The 17937-nt window shown below is 38.0% G+C and overlaps 1 protein-coding gene and 1 long non-coding RNA gene across 18 annotated transcripts in view; one reads left to right on the top strand and one right to left on the bottom strand.

Moving 5' to 3' along the window:
* Positions 1 to 17937, top strand: part of CEP128 (centrosomal protein 128) — a 393611-nt gene that overhangs the window by 321177 nt on the left and 54497 nt on the right. For 10 of the 13 annotated variants that reach the window (XM_064571430.1, XM_064571438.1, XM_064571431.1 and 7 more), the window contains 2 exons: positions 6841 to 6930; positions 16280 to 16303. The exons of 1 other annotated variant lie outside the window; for it this stretch is intronic. In XM_064571430.1, the coding sequence (XP_064427500.1) occupies positions 6841 to 6930; positions 16280 to 16303 (114 nt within the window). The remainder of the gene's footprint in view (positions 1 to 6840; positions 6931 to 16279; positions 16304 to 17937) is intronic. 2 more of the 13 variants (XM_064571432.1, XM_064571434.1) reach the window with 1 other exon arrangement.
* LOC123861840 (uncharacterized) overlaps positions 17812 to 17937 on the bottom strand; it is a 78864-nt gene continuing 78738 nt past the window's right edge. For all 5 annotated transcript variants that reach the window (XR_010405289.1, XR_010405288.1, XR_010405290.1 and 2 more), the window contains one exon: positions 17812 to 17897. This is a non-coding gene — a long non-coding RNA (uncharacterized LOC123861840). The remainder of the gene's footprint in view (positions 17898 to 17937) is intronic.

The following is a 17937-nucleotide window of genomic DNA, read 5'->3' as shown; positions in this document are numbered from 1 at the left end:
ACATGGGTAAAAAGATTGCCCTTGTTGAGGCTAGCAGGATCGTGCATTAACATCTCAGTAGTACCCATAGATGGCCAGTCCTCCTGCTAAACAACCACGTGATAAGCTGGGCTAGTAAGAGACCAACTGGATAATTTCCGTAATTTTGCTGTCAATCATTTCTTCTTCTTCTAACTGTAGAATGCCCAGAGCCTGTATTTTCAAACCACGTAGTGATTTGGGGATTTTAGAGATTATAGGTACAAATGCAAAGATGGGGCTGCTAAGAATCCCTGAGTTAACTTAGAAGGGAAAGTAAGGGTGAAATCGGATGCTGTGTTCTAACACTGGTTCTCTAGAAGAACTGAAGGATTCATTAAAGCAATTCTTAAATTGCCCCAGAAATTCTGATTTGCTTGGGAGATACTAAGGAACATTTTTAGAAGTCCCGACTTAATAATAATTAAATTAGCAAATTATGATTGAACTGTTTATTAAACTAGAAGGTAAATGCAGTATCCTGCTCCTCTCTAGGGTGACCCATGAGAGTTAAAATGCAACTTCCGTAATTCTAGAAATCAAACATAACGCATACCTACGTATTCTTCCCAAGAGGCAAGAATGTAGGCAAATCACTATATGTCTCTCTTTCTTTTTCTGATGTATGATAAAAAAAATAATAACTGTTGTAAGCAATGACATAAACCAAGCAAAACGTGGGTGATTATGGGGGATGGAGTATTGGGCAACACTGGCCACTTTGAGGACTAGCTGACTTAATGGCCCATTAAAATCTCTTCATTTTCTCAAAAGGTAAAGAAGCTTACCAAGCTTAAATTCGGTATGAGGTCTCCACAGAAATAAAACATTAGCAGTCTGTATTAGGGTCAAGCAGGGTCTCAGCCAATTAGATTTGCACACTTCCATTTACTACGTCAAGAGGCCTCAGGGGAACAGGGAACCAAGCTCAGTAAAATCGATTCCACTTGAAATTTTAATGACCATTAAATTTTATCACTCTATTTTACCTAAAATTGGCAACTTAATTTTAGTTCCAAATTTATGGCAATAAAACTGGAAAGTAGAAGACCCTGAAAGTGAAGTAGTCACTTCAGTCTCTGTCTGAATGTATGGACGTTGAGTGACTAGATCATTTTCCTTGGAGGATAAAAGAAATATGAATATGTGGCTGGTTCTGTTTATCCAGAGAGATGCAAAGCATGAGTCTTCAGGATTCAGCAGTCTCCTTTGAGTCAAGTGTCTAAAAAAGCCTCTAAAAAAAAAAAAAAAAGATAGACACCCTTTGGAAACATTTTAAAAATGCAAATATAAAGTGTAATTTTTGAGTTCAAGTGCCCAAATTTTACTCTGTGACAAAGTTTTCTAAAAACTTGGTAGAGTAGATGAGCCAAGTGTGTGTTATAAATTTTGTAAATTATTCCCACAAGGGGGGAATTTATTTTTATTTTTTTTTATAAAGATTTTTATTTATTTATTTGAGACAGAGAGAATGAGAGACAGAGAGCATGAGAGGGAGGAGGGTCAGAGGGAGAAGCAGACTCCCTGCCGAGCAGGGAGCCCGATGCGGGACTCGATCCCGGGACTCCAGGATCATGACCTGAGCCGAAGGCAGTCACTTAACCAACTGAGCCACCCAGGCGCCCAGGGGGGAATTTATTTGTCTCCATATACTAACCCCTTTGCAGTTGACTCCATGAAAAGCAACACTTCCATAAAATATCCCTTAGTGCCTTTGTCAGAGTCTAAATTCTGGGCTCCATGAGCACTGGGGCTGATGAAAGAACAGCTTATGTTTTCTCGTGAAAAATGAAAACCATCTAAGTATGTTATGATGTTTTGCAGTGTTGAGCTTGTCTGGGAGTTTTTGCCACATTTCCAGAGTCAACTGTCACCTTACAGTTCGGGGCAATTTCATTTGGGTCGCAATTTAAGTAATCACTTCAAGACCACTTTCCTTTATGTGTATCTGCTTATTCTTCTCAGCCACACCCCTGGATAGGCCTCAGACTTTGGATAAATAATCGTGTGTCTTCCGTTTGGGCTGCTATAACAAAACTACCGTTTACTGAGTGGCTTAAACTAGAAACATTTATTTCTCCCAGTTCTAGAGACTAGGAAAGTCTAAGATCAAGGCAGATTCAGTACCTGCCTTCAGTATCTGGCCTACTTCCTGGGTCATAGCAGGAGAAAAGCAGATAGAACACTCTTAAATCTTTTCTAAGGGCACCATCTCATTCATGATGGATCTGTCCTTGTGACCAATCATCTGCTAAAGGCCCCATCTCCTGATATCACTTTGGGGATTAGGATTTCAACCTGTTAATTTTGGAGGGAGGGACACAAACATTCAGGCCATAACGCCCCATTCTCCATCTTGTCTTCTGTCTCCTGATGACAATGACAGTTGTGAAAACAATATTCTAAGGGATGACTATAGTGTGCAACAGATTTGGGAACAGATGCTCAACAATAATACATTTCTGGTTGAGACCGTTTACATTGACTGTAAAAACAAATCTCTGAGGTTCCAAGTATTAATAGAAGATCATTGAAAGAAACTGTAGTTCTCCCTTCTAGGGCCATCTCCCACCCCCATCTCTGGAAGATTTTCCAGAAGGTAAAGAATCACTGGAGAGGATTTCCCCAGACTGGGATCTTAAAAACTCACTAATACTATGTTTCAATTATTAACAAGTACTGATTTAGTACTTGTTAGTTCCTGTCAAGATTCTGCTAAATCGATCCCAAAGGGTGATGGTCTGTGCATCAAAGGAGAAGAAAATATCACCCCCTGGCTGGTTAACGAATGATCTTAATGGTGCCAGACAATGCTTTTGTGTCAAACACTGTGCCAACACTTATAAATCTATGTCATCGATGCCTTGCACCATTTCTACAAGATAAATACTGTTATTTTCATTTTACAGATAAAGGAGGCTCATAGCTCATTCAGCCAGCAGTTGGCCGGGCTAGTACTTATACTAGAATCTGCCTGTCTTTTGTACTCTTGTACTTAAATGTCTCCAGAGCTTATGGAGAAAAGAATTTCCACACTTTTTTTGTTTCTTTGGGTTCTTGGCCTATCCTTCTTTGAATTTCTTCCATCTCTTTTTTTTTTCTAGGAGAATGATTCATTAGAAAACATATTTACAAATATTTAAGTATTTATTTAGTGTGGTAAAATACTAACTCACCCCTTACCTTCTCAAGAAAAATACTATAAGAAGCTAAATGATTTGTTGAAAGTGCCTTAAGTAAATCAGGCAATACTGGGGACTAATATTAATGAAAGTCCTCACTGCTTTTCTATTAACTTTGAAACTATTTACAAACCCTTAGCTCTAAGCTTACATATACATGGCAACTGGGTGTGTGTGTGTGGGTTGGCTATTGGCATGTGGGGAAGATTTTTAATTCCTGGTGCAAGATTATGAACAATCCAGTAATCTCAAACACTTCTAGGAAGGAGAAGGGCTCATTTTTCTTTTTCCATTCTGCACCTTTTCTTTTTGCTTATTCATCATGTTTTAAATAAACAGACCAAAGAAAGTTGTTATTAAAGCCCTCCTTGGACTTCTTCAATTTCAGTTTTAAACCAGGTTCAAAATATTCTGGCAAAAATTAAAGGCAACATTGAAAATGTTTGCATAAATTTTAAATTGTGCAAAAAGTGATAAAACTAAAATGAGCTGAAAGAATGAGTAATAAGCATCTCCTCCTATCTTTGTCTTTTTAGCATAATCAGTGATGATATGGGTTTTTAAAAACTGATTCTGAAGTGCATTCCCTTTCCAGAGTATCTGCATTACACTTACTCTTCTAAATGTAATTTGTTAGAAGTTTAATGTTTACTTTTAAAAGTGTGAAGGCTTATTAACATGCTAATAAATAACATTTAATGTCTATTAACAGTACTTCTATATTTGCTCATAAAATGGAATAGAAAAATATTACCTACAAGAGATTCCATGCCTTTACTACATTCTGAGTGTAATTGAAATCCCTAGTTCTCATTTCACTGTTAGAAAAGAACTAATAAATTTGTCACCAGTAAAGCAGGTGTGGGGGGAGAGGCCATTTATGAGCTCAGTAATGAATCTAACTTGCACAGCCCAGACCTGAAAGACTTGGGAGATGAGCACAATAGAGGTGCCAGTTTGCTGTATAGCATCACAGCTAATTAAGTTTGGATCTATGCTTTTCTTTATTCTTTTTTTCTGATATTTCCCCATTGGTGTTGGCTGTATGTGCTTTAGCTGGCCTAATGCCAGACCCAGAAGTCAGAAGCAGTTGCAACTTACTTAAGAAAGGCATATGGCAAAAACATAATCCCTTTGATTATATGGTAAATGACTATAAGAATGTGTACAAATAATGGTTTTTATTTGAACATGAAATTTTATTGTGGTATAGTATGTGTTTTGTCATACTGTCACCTGACATCTGTTAAAAATAAGTTTCTGGAATGCTGTTCTGGCATGTGTAATTTTGAGAAAGAGGCTCTGAAACAGTTTTCCAGTGTAAACACTAACCTCCACCACACACAAAGTATAGCCCTAGTGGTAATAAAAAAGGTATCGTTTGTATAGATAAATATATAAATATATACATAGTTTTTTTTTTTGAAGATTTTATTTATTTATTTGACAGAGAGAGAGACAGCGAGAGCAGGAACACAAGCAGGGGGAGTGGGAGAGGGAGAAGCAGGCTTCCCGCAGAGCAGGGAGCCCGATGTGGGACTCGATCCCAGGACCCTGGGATCATGACGTGAGCCGAAGGCAGACGCTTAACGACTGAGCCACCCAGGTGCCCATACGTAGTTTTTTTAACGTGAATTTTAATTTGTTTTTGAAAGTATAGATTCCTTTGAGTCATGTGGACCTGGATTACAGTCTAAACCCAATCACAATGTGGAATTCAACACATTTAATATCTTTGAGTCTATTTCTCGGACTATAAAATGAATGAAATTAATTAATATTCACCTGTTGAGAGTTCGGGGGAGCATTAAATGAAAACATATTTTCAGCAAATAATAAGCTTTTAATAAATAGTGTTGAGTTTTATGATACTGGTATTTTAAAAGGATGTTTTTATTAACAGCCACAACACACATACCATTCTCCCTTTTATTCCTGAAATTAAGCAAACCCTTTCCCTGTCCCAGGACCTTTGCATTTGCTACTTCCTCTCCCTGTAATGCTTTTCCCTTAGCTCTTTCAGTGATGGCTCATTTTCATCCTTTGAGTTTCAGCTCAAATGTCACCTCTTTGTGGGAACTTAACCTGACCAACCTGTCTAAAGTAAATCTCTGCCCTCACCCCCCATCACGGTTTTTTGAGTATCTTATTTATGTGTCTTCTCCTTTGGAATGTAAACTCCATGAAGGCAGAGAGACCTTATCTTCCTTGTTGATAACTGTGTACCCAATGCCCAACAAAGTGTCTGCCTTAATAAATGTGAACGAATGGATGAATTAATTAAATGAATAAGTGAGTGGAAGGGACGGAAGGTGGGAGGGAGGAAAGACATTGGAAGGAAAGAAAAAAATGATGGATAAAAGGAATAAAGGACAAAAAAAAAAAAAGAAACTTTTATACCCTGAGGAATGATTTATATTCTGGATATATGTATTTATGCATATACAACTTTCTGATGTTATTTTAAAGTTTAAAAGTTGGGTAAAAATTTTCTGGTTCCTGTTGTCTTTTCTTTCCCCTGGTCAGTGTGTTTCACCTTATAGGCTCCTTCCAGAAACTGACAGGGGTTGTTTTGCTGTAGAGTGACCTCCGTCTGTGAGGCAGGAAGTAATTCCTATAGGCTGCTAACACCTTAGAACTGAAGGTTGCCAAACTTTTTGTAAAGGGCCAGATTCTAAATATTTTCAGTTTTACAGGCTATATGCTATCTCCCAATGACTCACCTCTTCCACTACAGACTGAAAGCAGCCATAGACAATATGTAAAGAAATGAGTGGGCTGTGTTCCAATAAAAATTATTTAGGGAAACTGAAATTTGAATTCCATGTAATTTTCATGTGTCATAAAATATTTTTCTTACTTTGATTTTTCTTTAGCCAAATAAAAGTATAAAAACCATTTTTAGCTCGTGAGCCTATAAAAACAAGTGGCAGGTTAGAATGGCTTAGTGTCCTACTTTGCTGACCCCCTGCCTTAGAATGAACTAGTTTAATGGTTTTCTATCCCATGACTGTTTGCCTTCGAAAAGATGAACTGGAGTGGGAGGAGGCAAAGAATACATTTCTATTGGTAGAATTTTTAATAATTTTGCAAATGGAAGGAAAGCATAATTTTGAGTTAATCAGACCTTCCTGAACTCCTAAAAGCACATTACATCAGTGCTGTATTATCCACAAGTAAGGTTGTGAGTGTTAAAAGTAGCTTTCATGACTGGTTAAAACTGCCCAGGTGTATCCATTAGCAAGCTCCCACCTTATTTATTCCTTTGCATCATAGACTTTGGAATTTAGGATTAGTTACTTCTAAGGATGTTTGAAAGCAAGACAGTTTGAGAATACTTTAGCTCTATAATCCTGAAGAATTTTAGCTCTATAATCCTGAAGAATAAAATGTTTAAAATTTCAAGTAATGATTTCCCTACAATTTGTGTGTTTTAGGTTGGGTAAGGAATTATTTGGGGAAGACATTTTAAGAGCACAGTGTGATATCATTTTCTAAATGCAGAAATTAAAAATTTAGTAGAAATTATTGTAGTCCTATTAGTGTTATTTTATAGCTATGACTATTTATAGTGCTTTCAAATATTTTAAGACAATAGAGCTTTCCAACTTTTTTCTTTACTCACATCTCTCTTAAACAGCCAAAGCAACTGTTTAAAATTCCACCTTGGGAAGATGCTAGTCAGACTGCAATGAAAAATCAGAATGAAGCTCAATTTGAAGAAAAATCAGTTAAGTATTTCATGGGTAGGAAAATTTAGGATATTTGGAACTAAATAGTCAAACCACGTCTGCTTAATTTTAGGACATATAGGATAAGTCAGCCTTCAGGTATGTATCTCAGCAGTATAAGTAGAAACTAAGTTGTTGGGACTTTTCCTTGGTTTTCTTGGATACTAAGAATAGTGCACCACTGATGGTCAGAGTACTGATAATCTGAGGTTAGTTTTAAATCCTTTAACTATCTTTCCCTTCCCACCTATGCTTTTATATCAGGAAATGGAGATTAATAATAGTTTTCATCTTAGTCAAACTGAAGAGGAGACAAGAAAAACCTAACTCGTGTCAGCCAAATATATTATTTTAAAACCATCTGCTTATGTCTGATTATCCTTATCAACAGTCTGTCTCTTTAGTATAGAACAGTGAGAGGTAACTATACAGAAACCCACAGAAGGAATGTGGGAATGAGGGTGAGAGAGCCTCTAAAACTTGTTCTTTGTGCTTTAATTCCTGAAAACACTTGAGTAAATAACTGCATGTAAATTGAGATGTGCATTATTGGAATTGCTCAAAGGTAAGCAGTTTAACTCCCAAAGTGGACTGTTTGCTCGTACCATTTAATGACTCAGCTTGTGACATGCATGATAGTCAACAACAAAGTGCTGCGATTCAAATATTCAGGAAGAAGGAGCTTGGGACAGTGTGTTCCATGGTTATGTGGGTTTCTCTGTGAATATTCTTCACCTACAAGTCTGGAAGATGTGTGTCCTTGAGGGATTCAGAGGAGATGTCAGCCTCAGGGCGTCTCATTAGGCCAGCTGTGTTTGGTGACAGTCAGATACACACCCTGAAAAAAACATATCCAGTTGTTTTCCACAAATTCTCCATGACACAAACCTACTCATAAATTATGCCATAATCGCTGCTGCACTGTAATTTGCATATGAGTTCAGAGCATATTCAGCTGATATATGACTAACCTCACCACTGGAGACATGTACTTTATTTTTTAAAATGTAAATCCTTGGGGGGAAAATATATAGTATGTTGGTTCCTGGGTCGTTGGCTTTCTCCCCCAACTATTCAGCTACTGTGCCTGCATCTGTTTTTGGGGACGGTCAGTCTTTGCAATTACATTGGTTGTCATTTGCATTGCCCCTAACCACCATCATAGCCTTTATGGTATCTGCAAATAATTTTTAGTTGTTCCCCAGTCCAGATGTCATTCACTGAATTCTTGTTACCTGTTAACAGCAGGCTTACCGTGGAATTGAGCAGTTCTGGGAGAAAGAAGGTTCATTTGGTTTGTAGTCTTATCCTAGTTTAGGCACGTATGCACCAATTACATTGTGCATTAAAGAAGAATCTTAATATGATTCTTCATTTTAAAGTGGGGGAAAAAAAGAAACCTCATTGCTTTGCTCCGTTGTCTGAAACATAAAGGGTAAATGTGAGATTTTTTTGGTTTTAGTTTTACACAGTTGACTGGAAGTGTTTACAGGGATTTCAAGCAAAATCCTACTTTGCCTCTCAGGCTGCATTTTCCAGTGTGAAATCTGTTGAAACAAACCAACAGAGCCCCATTTCCCTATCTTTCTCTCCATCTTTCCTGCCCCACCCCCGCCCCAACAAACACATGCACACATCCCACTTGCGGGCAAGTGTAATCTCAGACTTCTCTGAACAAGGTCAAACAGCGACACAGACAGTGTCAGAGTAGAAGGGTTGGTGATCGCCTCACAACAAGACTGCAAACCCACAATGCCACCTGGCAGTGTTGCTGAGGAACCCTAGAAGAACAACTGGCTGTGTCAGACTGGTCACGACAGTGGTAGTGGATGAAAGAACAGAGCAGAAATGTGGAGCACATATTTTGACTCTGTTCCTAAATCCTCCTTCTGATTCTGATTCTATCAGGGATTTGCCACACCCTGAGTGAAAAGCAGGTAACAAGGAGTGTTACTGGGCACTCCCTCTAGGCTAGGAAATGATACATCCCTTTAAACTGGCTTTTCTTGATAAGTCAGTGTTGGGGAGTTGGACTGAGGAGGGTTATTGACATCTTTCTTTTTTTATTATTATTATGTTCATTTAGCCAGCATATAGTACATCGCAAGTTTTTGTTGTAGTGTTCAACGATTCATCAGTTGCATATAACACCCAGTGCTCATCCCAACACGTGCCCTCCTTAATACCCATCACCCAGTCACCCCATTCCCCCACTCTTCTCCCTTCTGTGACCTTCAGAGTCCAGAGTCTTGCGTGGTTTGTCTTTCTCTCTGACTTTTTCCCATTCAGTTTTATTATTGACAACTTTCTAGACAAAATCTTGATGCCTTGCTGTGGTTTTCTTTTCAGTATTTCTGTGTTGTTACTTTGGATCCTGTAGTAGATTATTTGAAAAGGACGCTTAAGCAGCTAGTGAAATGAATGAACAAGGGCAGACTACAGGTATCCAGTGATGGGTGAAATGAAATCTGCCTGGTTGGGAAACCACTGCATGCTGCTCTCAGGCCACTCGTTCTGGTTTGTCTTAAGTGTAGAGTAATTTTGTCTGACTTTTAGTAGATAACGTGGGATTTTACTTATAGATCATTGATTCGTTTGGTATATTCAAAGTCAACTTAGGCTGTATTTTAAAACTTTTTTTGGTGTTGCAACATTAAGGTGGTTTGCAGTTTTTAGCTCTTTAATTTATTTTAAATCACTATGTAGAACATTCATTTTTTTGTGATGACTCATAAGGCCTTTTCTTTTTCTTTCATTTTAATATCTTGAATTTTAGAAAAGAATATACTTGGAATTGTTTTGAGCTCTTTTAATTATTAAAAAATGGTGGACAATGTCTTAAATGTAATGGATTGCCTTGTAGAAATTCATAAAGAAAAAAATGCACTTTTTTTTTCATTTTTTATCACTTATATAGGAAGTAGCAAGTAAAGTGTGAGTATTGATTAAACAGAATTAACATTGACAGGAAAAATGCCACACAGTGGTATCTCTGGTTGAAGCCAAGTGGATTTTTCCTTCAGAAGAGAGGCTTTTTGCTTTTGGAACAGTAATGGAGGGAGTCCCCATTGTCGGTCTTTGTTTTTGAAAATTATTTGTCCATCATGGTCTTTCAGTTCCAGAGAAGTTTTCAGAATTATTCTATACTCTTAAAGATCCTTAGACTTGGAAGAGTGAGAGACTCTTGGTATATTCTTATACCAGTATTGTGCATTTTCATTTGTCAATGGATATATGTAAAGCATTCTTGGAAAATGCTGTATAATTGTGATAAAGTCACTAGGCCTGTTCAGCTATACTACCAGAGGCAAAACTCTGATTATTTAGACTTACAAGGCCTCTAATTCATCTCTTAGGTGGGGTGGATGATTGATTGGCTTTGCTAAATCAAACTGTTAATGATCAGGGATTCAGATACCAGCGCTCCATATAGCACTCATTTTCTAACTTAGCCTACAAATATTTGCCCATCTCCAGTGATGCTAATGAATTTGCCTTGGTTCAGTCATAAATTCCAATGTACAAACCACTGTGATCAGGCAGAAAAGGCATATATACAGCTCAAGGCAGGTTACTAACCTGCTCATAAAAAGTTAATATACATCTTTTCATAGTATGTATGCTATAGACCTCTTCTAAAATATGCCTCTCCCTTCTTGATCTGCCAAGCCCAAATGAATTACAGTGTGTTATCTAGCAGCATTATTGACACTCAGAAATTGTGTGTAATACTCACATTATAAAGAATAACTAGCACTTTACTTTGGAACTCAATGGCTATACAGTGACTACATGTATAATCTTTTAGAGTAAACATTCAATAATTGTTGCCATTTTAGGTGTTTCTTAGGCTGTTCCGCTCCTTGGATAGAATGAAAGAATAGTCACAAAAAATCAATAGCAACAAAATGGGATTTTTCCCCCCAAGAACTTTTTTCTTCAAAACATTGAAGGTATTTTTCCTTTGATTTTGTTTAACCTTCCTCTCCCAATTATTTCTTTCTTTGTTATTGGTGTTATTTATCCAGAAATACTTCACATAGGAGAAATCAATAGATTTAACTTAATAAAATGATTTATTTGTATAATATTCTTACATCTTATTTCAAGTGTTTTTGTTGGGGATAAAAGGACTTGAAGGCCTCTGAGAGTCTACAGTTATCCTAAAAGTGTATGCAGAATTGTGTGTATGTTGTGGATAATGTACATTTTCCTGGGGAGAAGATCAAGTTTCATCAGGCTCTCAAAGTCCCTGACTACAAAAATAAGAACGACTGATGTATTAAAACCACCTGAAGTAGCAGGACTCTTAAGTCATCTTGGCTCTTTCTGGAGGCTGTCTTCCCTCTTGGCTCCTCCTACCTTCTAACCCCCCTTTGAATGTCCCAATACTTTTCAGGATCCAAGTGTGGGAGTGTGTGTTCATGGTGGGGGAGGGGGCGAGTGTTGAACCTTCAGGTTGATCTTGAAGATAAAATCTGTTGAAATGAGAATTGGAAATTAAACAACAACAACCACAAAACACTGTGCACTTCTGGTGAGAGGGGGAGAGGTGAAGAAGCATAGAATTTACTGTGCTGTACTTATGTGTTCATTCTAGGACATATCCTGGCGTTTGTTTCACAGACTGTGTCAGTGCCGCAGTATTGGCTTAAGTTACCTCTATTTTAGTAAGAAGAACCAGAAAGGAAGTGTGGACATAGCTTGTTTGAGAATAAATATTTGCAGTAGCCTAATTCTTTTATATATAAAGAATTATAACAGCTAACCTTACCTGCCAAAAAAGAAGTCAGCCATTTACATTTTCAAAGCATTTCTTAACTTTTAAAAGCAAGTTAGTAAGTCCATAAAGGTCAGGAGTACTTTCTTTTTACTGATAGCCTACAATTAAGACCAAACAACTGCGCAGTTTAGACGAAACTCACTAATTGGCAGTGATGGCTGGTCTTCTGTTAGCTGCCACTGATTGGCAAATGGAATTATTGAAATTCAGGTTAATGAACTGAATTGCCTGTTGCCCTAATTTTCTCATTTTGGTAACATATTACATTTTTCATAGAAAGCTATCTCCCTACCAATTTGGAATGAAGTAGGTTATAGATGAAAAGACGTAAGTAAATTGCAGTGAAGTAAATCATTTCTTCATCTTTGTATTTTATTTTTTATTATTTTTTAAAGATTTTATTTATTTATTTGACAGAGAGAGACACAGCGAGAGAGGGAACACAAGCAGGGGGAGTGAGAGAGGGAGAAGCAGGCCTCCCGCCGAGCAGGGAGCCCGATGCGGGGCGCAATCCCAGGACCCTGGGATCATGACCTGAGCTGAAGGCAGACGCTTAATGACTGAGCCACCCAGGCGCCCCTTTATTTTTTTTAAAAAGAGATTTTATTTATTCATTTGACAGAGAGAGAACACAAGCAGGAGGAGCGGCAGGCAGAGGGAGAGGGAGAAGCAGGCTTCCCACCAAGCAGGGGGCCCGAAGCGGGGCTCGATCCCAGGACCCTGGGATCATGACCTGAGCCGAAGGCAGACGCTTAACAACTGAGCCACCCAGGCGCCCCGTACCTGAGCTCTCTTATTCGGGGCTCTGAGGCATAGGAACAAAGCTGAGGCTCATTTGCCGTGTGGGCATTTTGCCACCTCCCAAAGGCTGGGGAAGTCCATCCTGACAGGAAATGGTGCCACCGTAAGCAAGGCCCCCCTGCCTTATTTCCTCTCTTCCTTTATTTTTGGGTGTAGGAACCTCTGAAGGTTGTTGGAAAGAGGCCTTTGGAGTTTTATAGCTTTATGAGGGTGAGCCCATCAGGGTTTAGCAGTCCCAGGCCTTGCCAGAAATGTGTGTGCACCACCATGGCCGGGCTTTTCCCCCACCATAGGTGTGAGCTGCGGATGAGGACTCCTCCCCCAGGGGGAGACCTGGGGGGCCCAAGTCAGCCTGGATTCTGGGGTGGGAATTGTTGGCCATCTTCTTTCTGGCTCTCATGTCGCTGTCTTAGTCCCCTTGTGTATGGTTCACACAAGCCTTTCCCTATGCCTAGATGGCTCCTCCTCCCTTCCTTCATCTAGTTAACTGGCTCCTCATTCTTCAGGTCTCAGTTCTTTGTCACCTCCTCGAAGAAGCACTCCCTGAGCAGCCTCTCTGAACACAGGCTCTTTTTTTTTTTTTAAAGATTTTATTTATTTATTTGACAGAGAGAGAGACACAGCGAGAGAGGGAACACAAGCAGGGGGAGTAGGAGAGGGAGAAGCAGGCTTCCCGAGGAATAGGGAGCCTGATGTGGGGCTCGATCCCAGGACCCCAGGACCATGACCTGAGCCGAAGGCAGATGCTCAACGACTGAGCCACCCAGGCGCCCCTCATCTTTGTATTTTAACAAAATGGAGTTTTCTTGGACCATTTGTGTTCATAGTCTTGAAGACTAGGCACATGTCTTAGCTTGGATTGCTACACCAAATTACCGCAGACTGGGTGGCTTAAACAACCACAAACATTTCTCGCAGTTGTGGAGGCTGAGGAGTCCCAAGATCAAGGAGCTGGCAGATTCAGTCCTTGGTGAGGGCCTTCTTCCTGGCTTGTAGATGGCCATCTTTTCTCATTATGTCCTTACAGGGCAGAGAGCAAAAGGAGAAGCAAACATTCTGTCTCTTCTTATAGGACACTGATCCCACCATGAAGACAAGGCTCTGTCCTCATGACCTAATTAATTACCTACCAGAGGTCCCATCTCTAAATGCCATGGCGCTGGAGATTAGGGTTTCAATCCATGAATTTTGTGAGGATATGAACATGCAGTCCATGACTGCGTATTTCTTTTAAGGCCTTGTAACAAATATTCAAGTAAAATGAAGACACTAATACATAAATTATATCAGTTTATCTTTGCCAGACACGGAGATCTGAATTAAGACAGACAAAATTTAATTAAATTCTATTGTTTTGACATCATATGAAAACTCTGATTTCAAACTAGCTTTATGTGTGTTTTTAAAACTAGTTATATGTTTGCTTTTAAAATGTGCTAATCCTAAATAATATGAGCTCATAAATATATGGTATGGGGAAAACTTAAGACCCAAATAGTGGCTGTAAATATTTTGAGCCTTCCAAGATGGTTCATATAAATGTGATACTGCCCAAAGGCTGTTTCTGTCTTTGTAAGGTATCTAATGAGGTTCTTCTGTTCAATCTGCAAAGGATGATAAAGCATTGCTGAATGGTTTTGTCCCAGATGGACTGTGAATAAGATGCCTGGTAACAACAGATCAAAGCCCCCTTGAGGCATTATTATATGCATTTATTATGAAGCATTCAAAAGTGACAGTACACAAGTCACCAACAAAACAGCAGTTATTTCATGAAAATTATGGGGGCGAGGGTGAAGTTCTCTCAAGTATGCCAACAAAATGCAATTAAACAGATTATATTGCTAAGAACAGTCTGCTTTGGGCTGATTTTGCATAATATATTCATTTCACTTGTACCCACATAACCAAATGTTTAAAGGGTAGAAATGTTCAACTCAGTTTCCCAGTCTGAGGGTGGGAGGTCGGATTGTGGAAGTCCTTAAAGGCAAGGCCTGTATGTGTTAGGTAATGCTGGGAGTGCGGCTGGGAGTGCGGCCATGAGCGCCAAGTTCTTGCTGCTCCTAAGTGTCCGTGTCCACTTGGGTCCCTGTAGGTTTACTGAGAGATCTTAGCTGAGTGGCTCTTTGTACCAGTTCCCCACTTTGCCTCTTAGGCAAAGTTAATTTGATTAAACGAAAAGGAAATCCAGATGTCACACATCTCCCATTGCTTAAAATGAGAGAAAAGAAGGAAAAGTGGCCTTGATCTTCCCCAAAAAGATGGCTATTTTCTTTTTTCTTATTGATATTTTTTATTTCAAGATGCTGGAATATTCCAGAAGGCAGAATATATAAATCAGATATTTTGTCCTTTTAGAATACTGGAAAAATCCAAAATATAGCTTACTTAAAGGAGTTGTCTTAATATCAAGGGAAAAATTCTTATTTTTAGTGTAAGTTTTTTTTAATTTTATTTTATTATGTTATGTTAATCACCATACATTACATCATTGGTTTTTGATGTAGTGTTCCATGATTCATTGTTTGCGTATAACACCCAGTGCTCCATTCAATACGTGCCCTCTTTAATACCCATCACCAGGCTAGCCCATCCCCCCACCCCCCTCCCCTCTAGAACGCTCAGTTTGTGTCTCAGAGTCCATAGTCTCTCATGGTTCATCTCCCCGTCCGACTTCCCCCCCCTTCATTTTTCCCTTCCTACTCTCTTTTTTTTTTTTTTTTAACATATAATGTATTATTTGTTTCAGAGGTACAGGTCTGTGACTCATCAGTCTTACACAATTCACAGCGCTCACCATAGCACATACCCTCCCCAATGTCTATCACCCAGTCACCCAATCCTTCCCACCCCCCACCACTCCAGCAACTCTGTTTGTTTCCTGAGATTAAGAATTCCTCATATCAGCGAGATCATATGATACATGTCTTTCTCTGATTGACTTATTTCGCTCAGCATAATACCCTCTGGTTCCATCCACATCGTTGCAAATGTCAAGATTTCGGGTTTTTTGATGGCTATTTTCTTAAATCTTCAGACTCTCTTCTCTCATATTCAGCCTCTTTTAATTGGTAAAGACTTCCTGTACATAGCTGTCAGCTCTGAAAAGAGTTGAGAATACAGCTGTCGCTTTGCGAATGCAACCATTGACCTAATCATTTAACTTTGTAGCAATATTGTCTGTAGAACTTTCGAAGATACTATAGATGGAGAAGGCCCATCTGGGTTCAAGATTGCCTGCATGTGACATCTTTCTTATTTATTTTTCCTGCCTTGTTTCAGTTAACAAATTACTTCTTAATTTGAATTGATGAAGTTATGTATGAACTTTACTTTCCAAGTCACACTTTATACTGTGTACCTGAGTGCAGGTATGTGTACCAACGTCCTTTTTTATATCACTACTATCATCTAGTTGCTCATATATTCAAATGTATGTAATACTTATAAATCCTTAAGTAGATAAATAATTTTACCAATGCAAAAGTCGTAAGGTTTATCCCATTTAGTCACTGTATATGAGTTTATGATATTTACTGTTAAATTAAACCTTGCGGTCCGAACACTAGCTGAGATGAGGAGTACAGTGATTCTTTCATGACTCCTTCTATTGTAGAAATCATCCTGAGTAGGAGTTTTCATTTTTTGAGATTTTTAAAACATTATTACTAATAGAGGATAAGTAGAAAATCTGAAAATTAAGTGAACTTGAAATGATTTTAATAGCTTTGTTTTTATAATTCTGCATTATGCTTTATTTGCAGGACCGTCTAAATGCATTAGAAACGGTAAGTTGGGGCATTTTCTTTCTCCTTCTGTCAGAATTACTGCTGTGTCCTGAGGTGGATTTCAGAGCACTCCCCAAAAGAAGCAGTTCGAGAAGGCATTTCTAGATTCAAAGGATTCAAAGGGGAGAATAAGCTAAACTATACCTGAAAGGTATGTGGATACAGATTTTTAAAGTGAAAAAAGAAAAAACAAAAATGTGCCTATTTAAGTGGTCACTGCTCTCTCAAGACTGATGATACCAAGATGTACTAATCTATGAAAAATGTAATTAGTTTAAATGTAATCAATATCCTATATATTTGTGTCTGTATTTCCCAATCGCTAAAAGGACTGGTTGATCAGAAGCTGAGATTGGGGTGCTGTTTATATGAAGTTCAGAAATTCAACCTTAATACCTTTTGTACATGGTTTTCACCAGTACTCAAATAATGTTAAAAGCTGGTCAGCCTTTTTCTCAATAATCTTACTTGCAGGAATCTAGCATTAGGGAATAAGGTGCGTGAACGTAAAGACTACATGCTTGCAATATTTATTGTGAAATGAGTTATTTTAAATGATTTTAGGAAGAAAGGGGAGACAACTTATTGTTTGACAATATAGTACTGAATGGTTGGATAAAGTGTATACTTTTCCACCCAGCATACCACTGTGGTTACGGAAAAGGCTTATAATAGAAAACAAACTGAAAAAAGAAATAAAATCATGTGTACTTCAGTGATAACATGTAATGATAGACATATGAATAAAGAATAGAAGAGACTGAGAAAAACTCATAAAAGTGACTTGTTAATGAGAGTTAGGACTGTGATTTCATTCCTTTCTCTATTTTTTCAAGTTTTATAAAATGTTATATTCCTTTTATAAATAAACCTTTTTGTAATAAAAACCCATGTGAATTGGAAGAATGGTAAAATAAATTATGGTACCACCTTACAACGAAAGATTATTCAGCCATAAAAAGTCATATTTTTCAAAAGTAAATATTGCCATGCTGTTATATAGGGGAGGGGGGAGTAGAATATACAGGCATATGGAGAGTATGTTGCAAATATTGAATATTTTGTGTTAAAAAAGACTTTCAGAAAGCAAGCACACAAAATATTAAAAGTGGCTTGGGACTAGTGGTGATTTTTATTTTTTCTTTATATGTTTTTAATGAACAGGAAAAAAATAAATCTTTAAACAATGTGGCCAATAAAGAATAAAATATTTATTTTGTGAGTGTGAGAAATGGAAAGATGCTAATGGAGCACATTTAGTCCTGTGTAAGCAAGTGATTTTGATTGACAGTGTCCAGACCCTCATGGGTAAATAATCTATTCCTTAGATTTAACTGGGCCATTTGGAAATTACACTGACCTTCTCAGTTTCAGTATGATGACATTGTAGGTGAATAAAATGTTTAGTGTTCTTCTACGTATATTTTACTTACCCTTAGGAAGTGTCTTGCCAACAGGATTTGGCTTGTGAATTAAATGCTCTTTTTAAAGGTATGAACAAAAACAGAAATTTTGAGTCTGTGGACTTGGGTTCAGCATACAAAATGCCACTTATACAACATTCAGCAAATCACTTGTTTCTTGATTCCTTCACCTGTAAAAATGATAATAATTAAACTTTGTCAGGTTGTTGT

The sequence above is a fragment of the Mirounga angustirostris genome, unplaced genomic scaffold (genome assembly GCF_029215605.1).
Source record: "Mirounga angustirostris isolate CCGP_5_RB_7025 unplaced genomic scaffold, mMirAng1.0.hap1 SCAF_9, whole genome shotgun sequence".
Classification (NCBI taxonomy): Eukaryota; Metazoa; Chordata; class Mammalia; order Carnivora; family Phocidae; genus Mirounga; species Mirounga angustirostris.
This window is presented reverse-complemented; position numbering and strand designations above follow the sequence as displayed.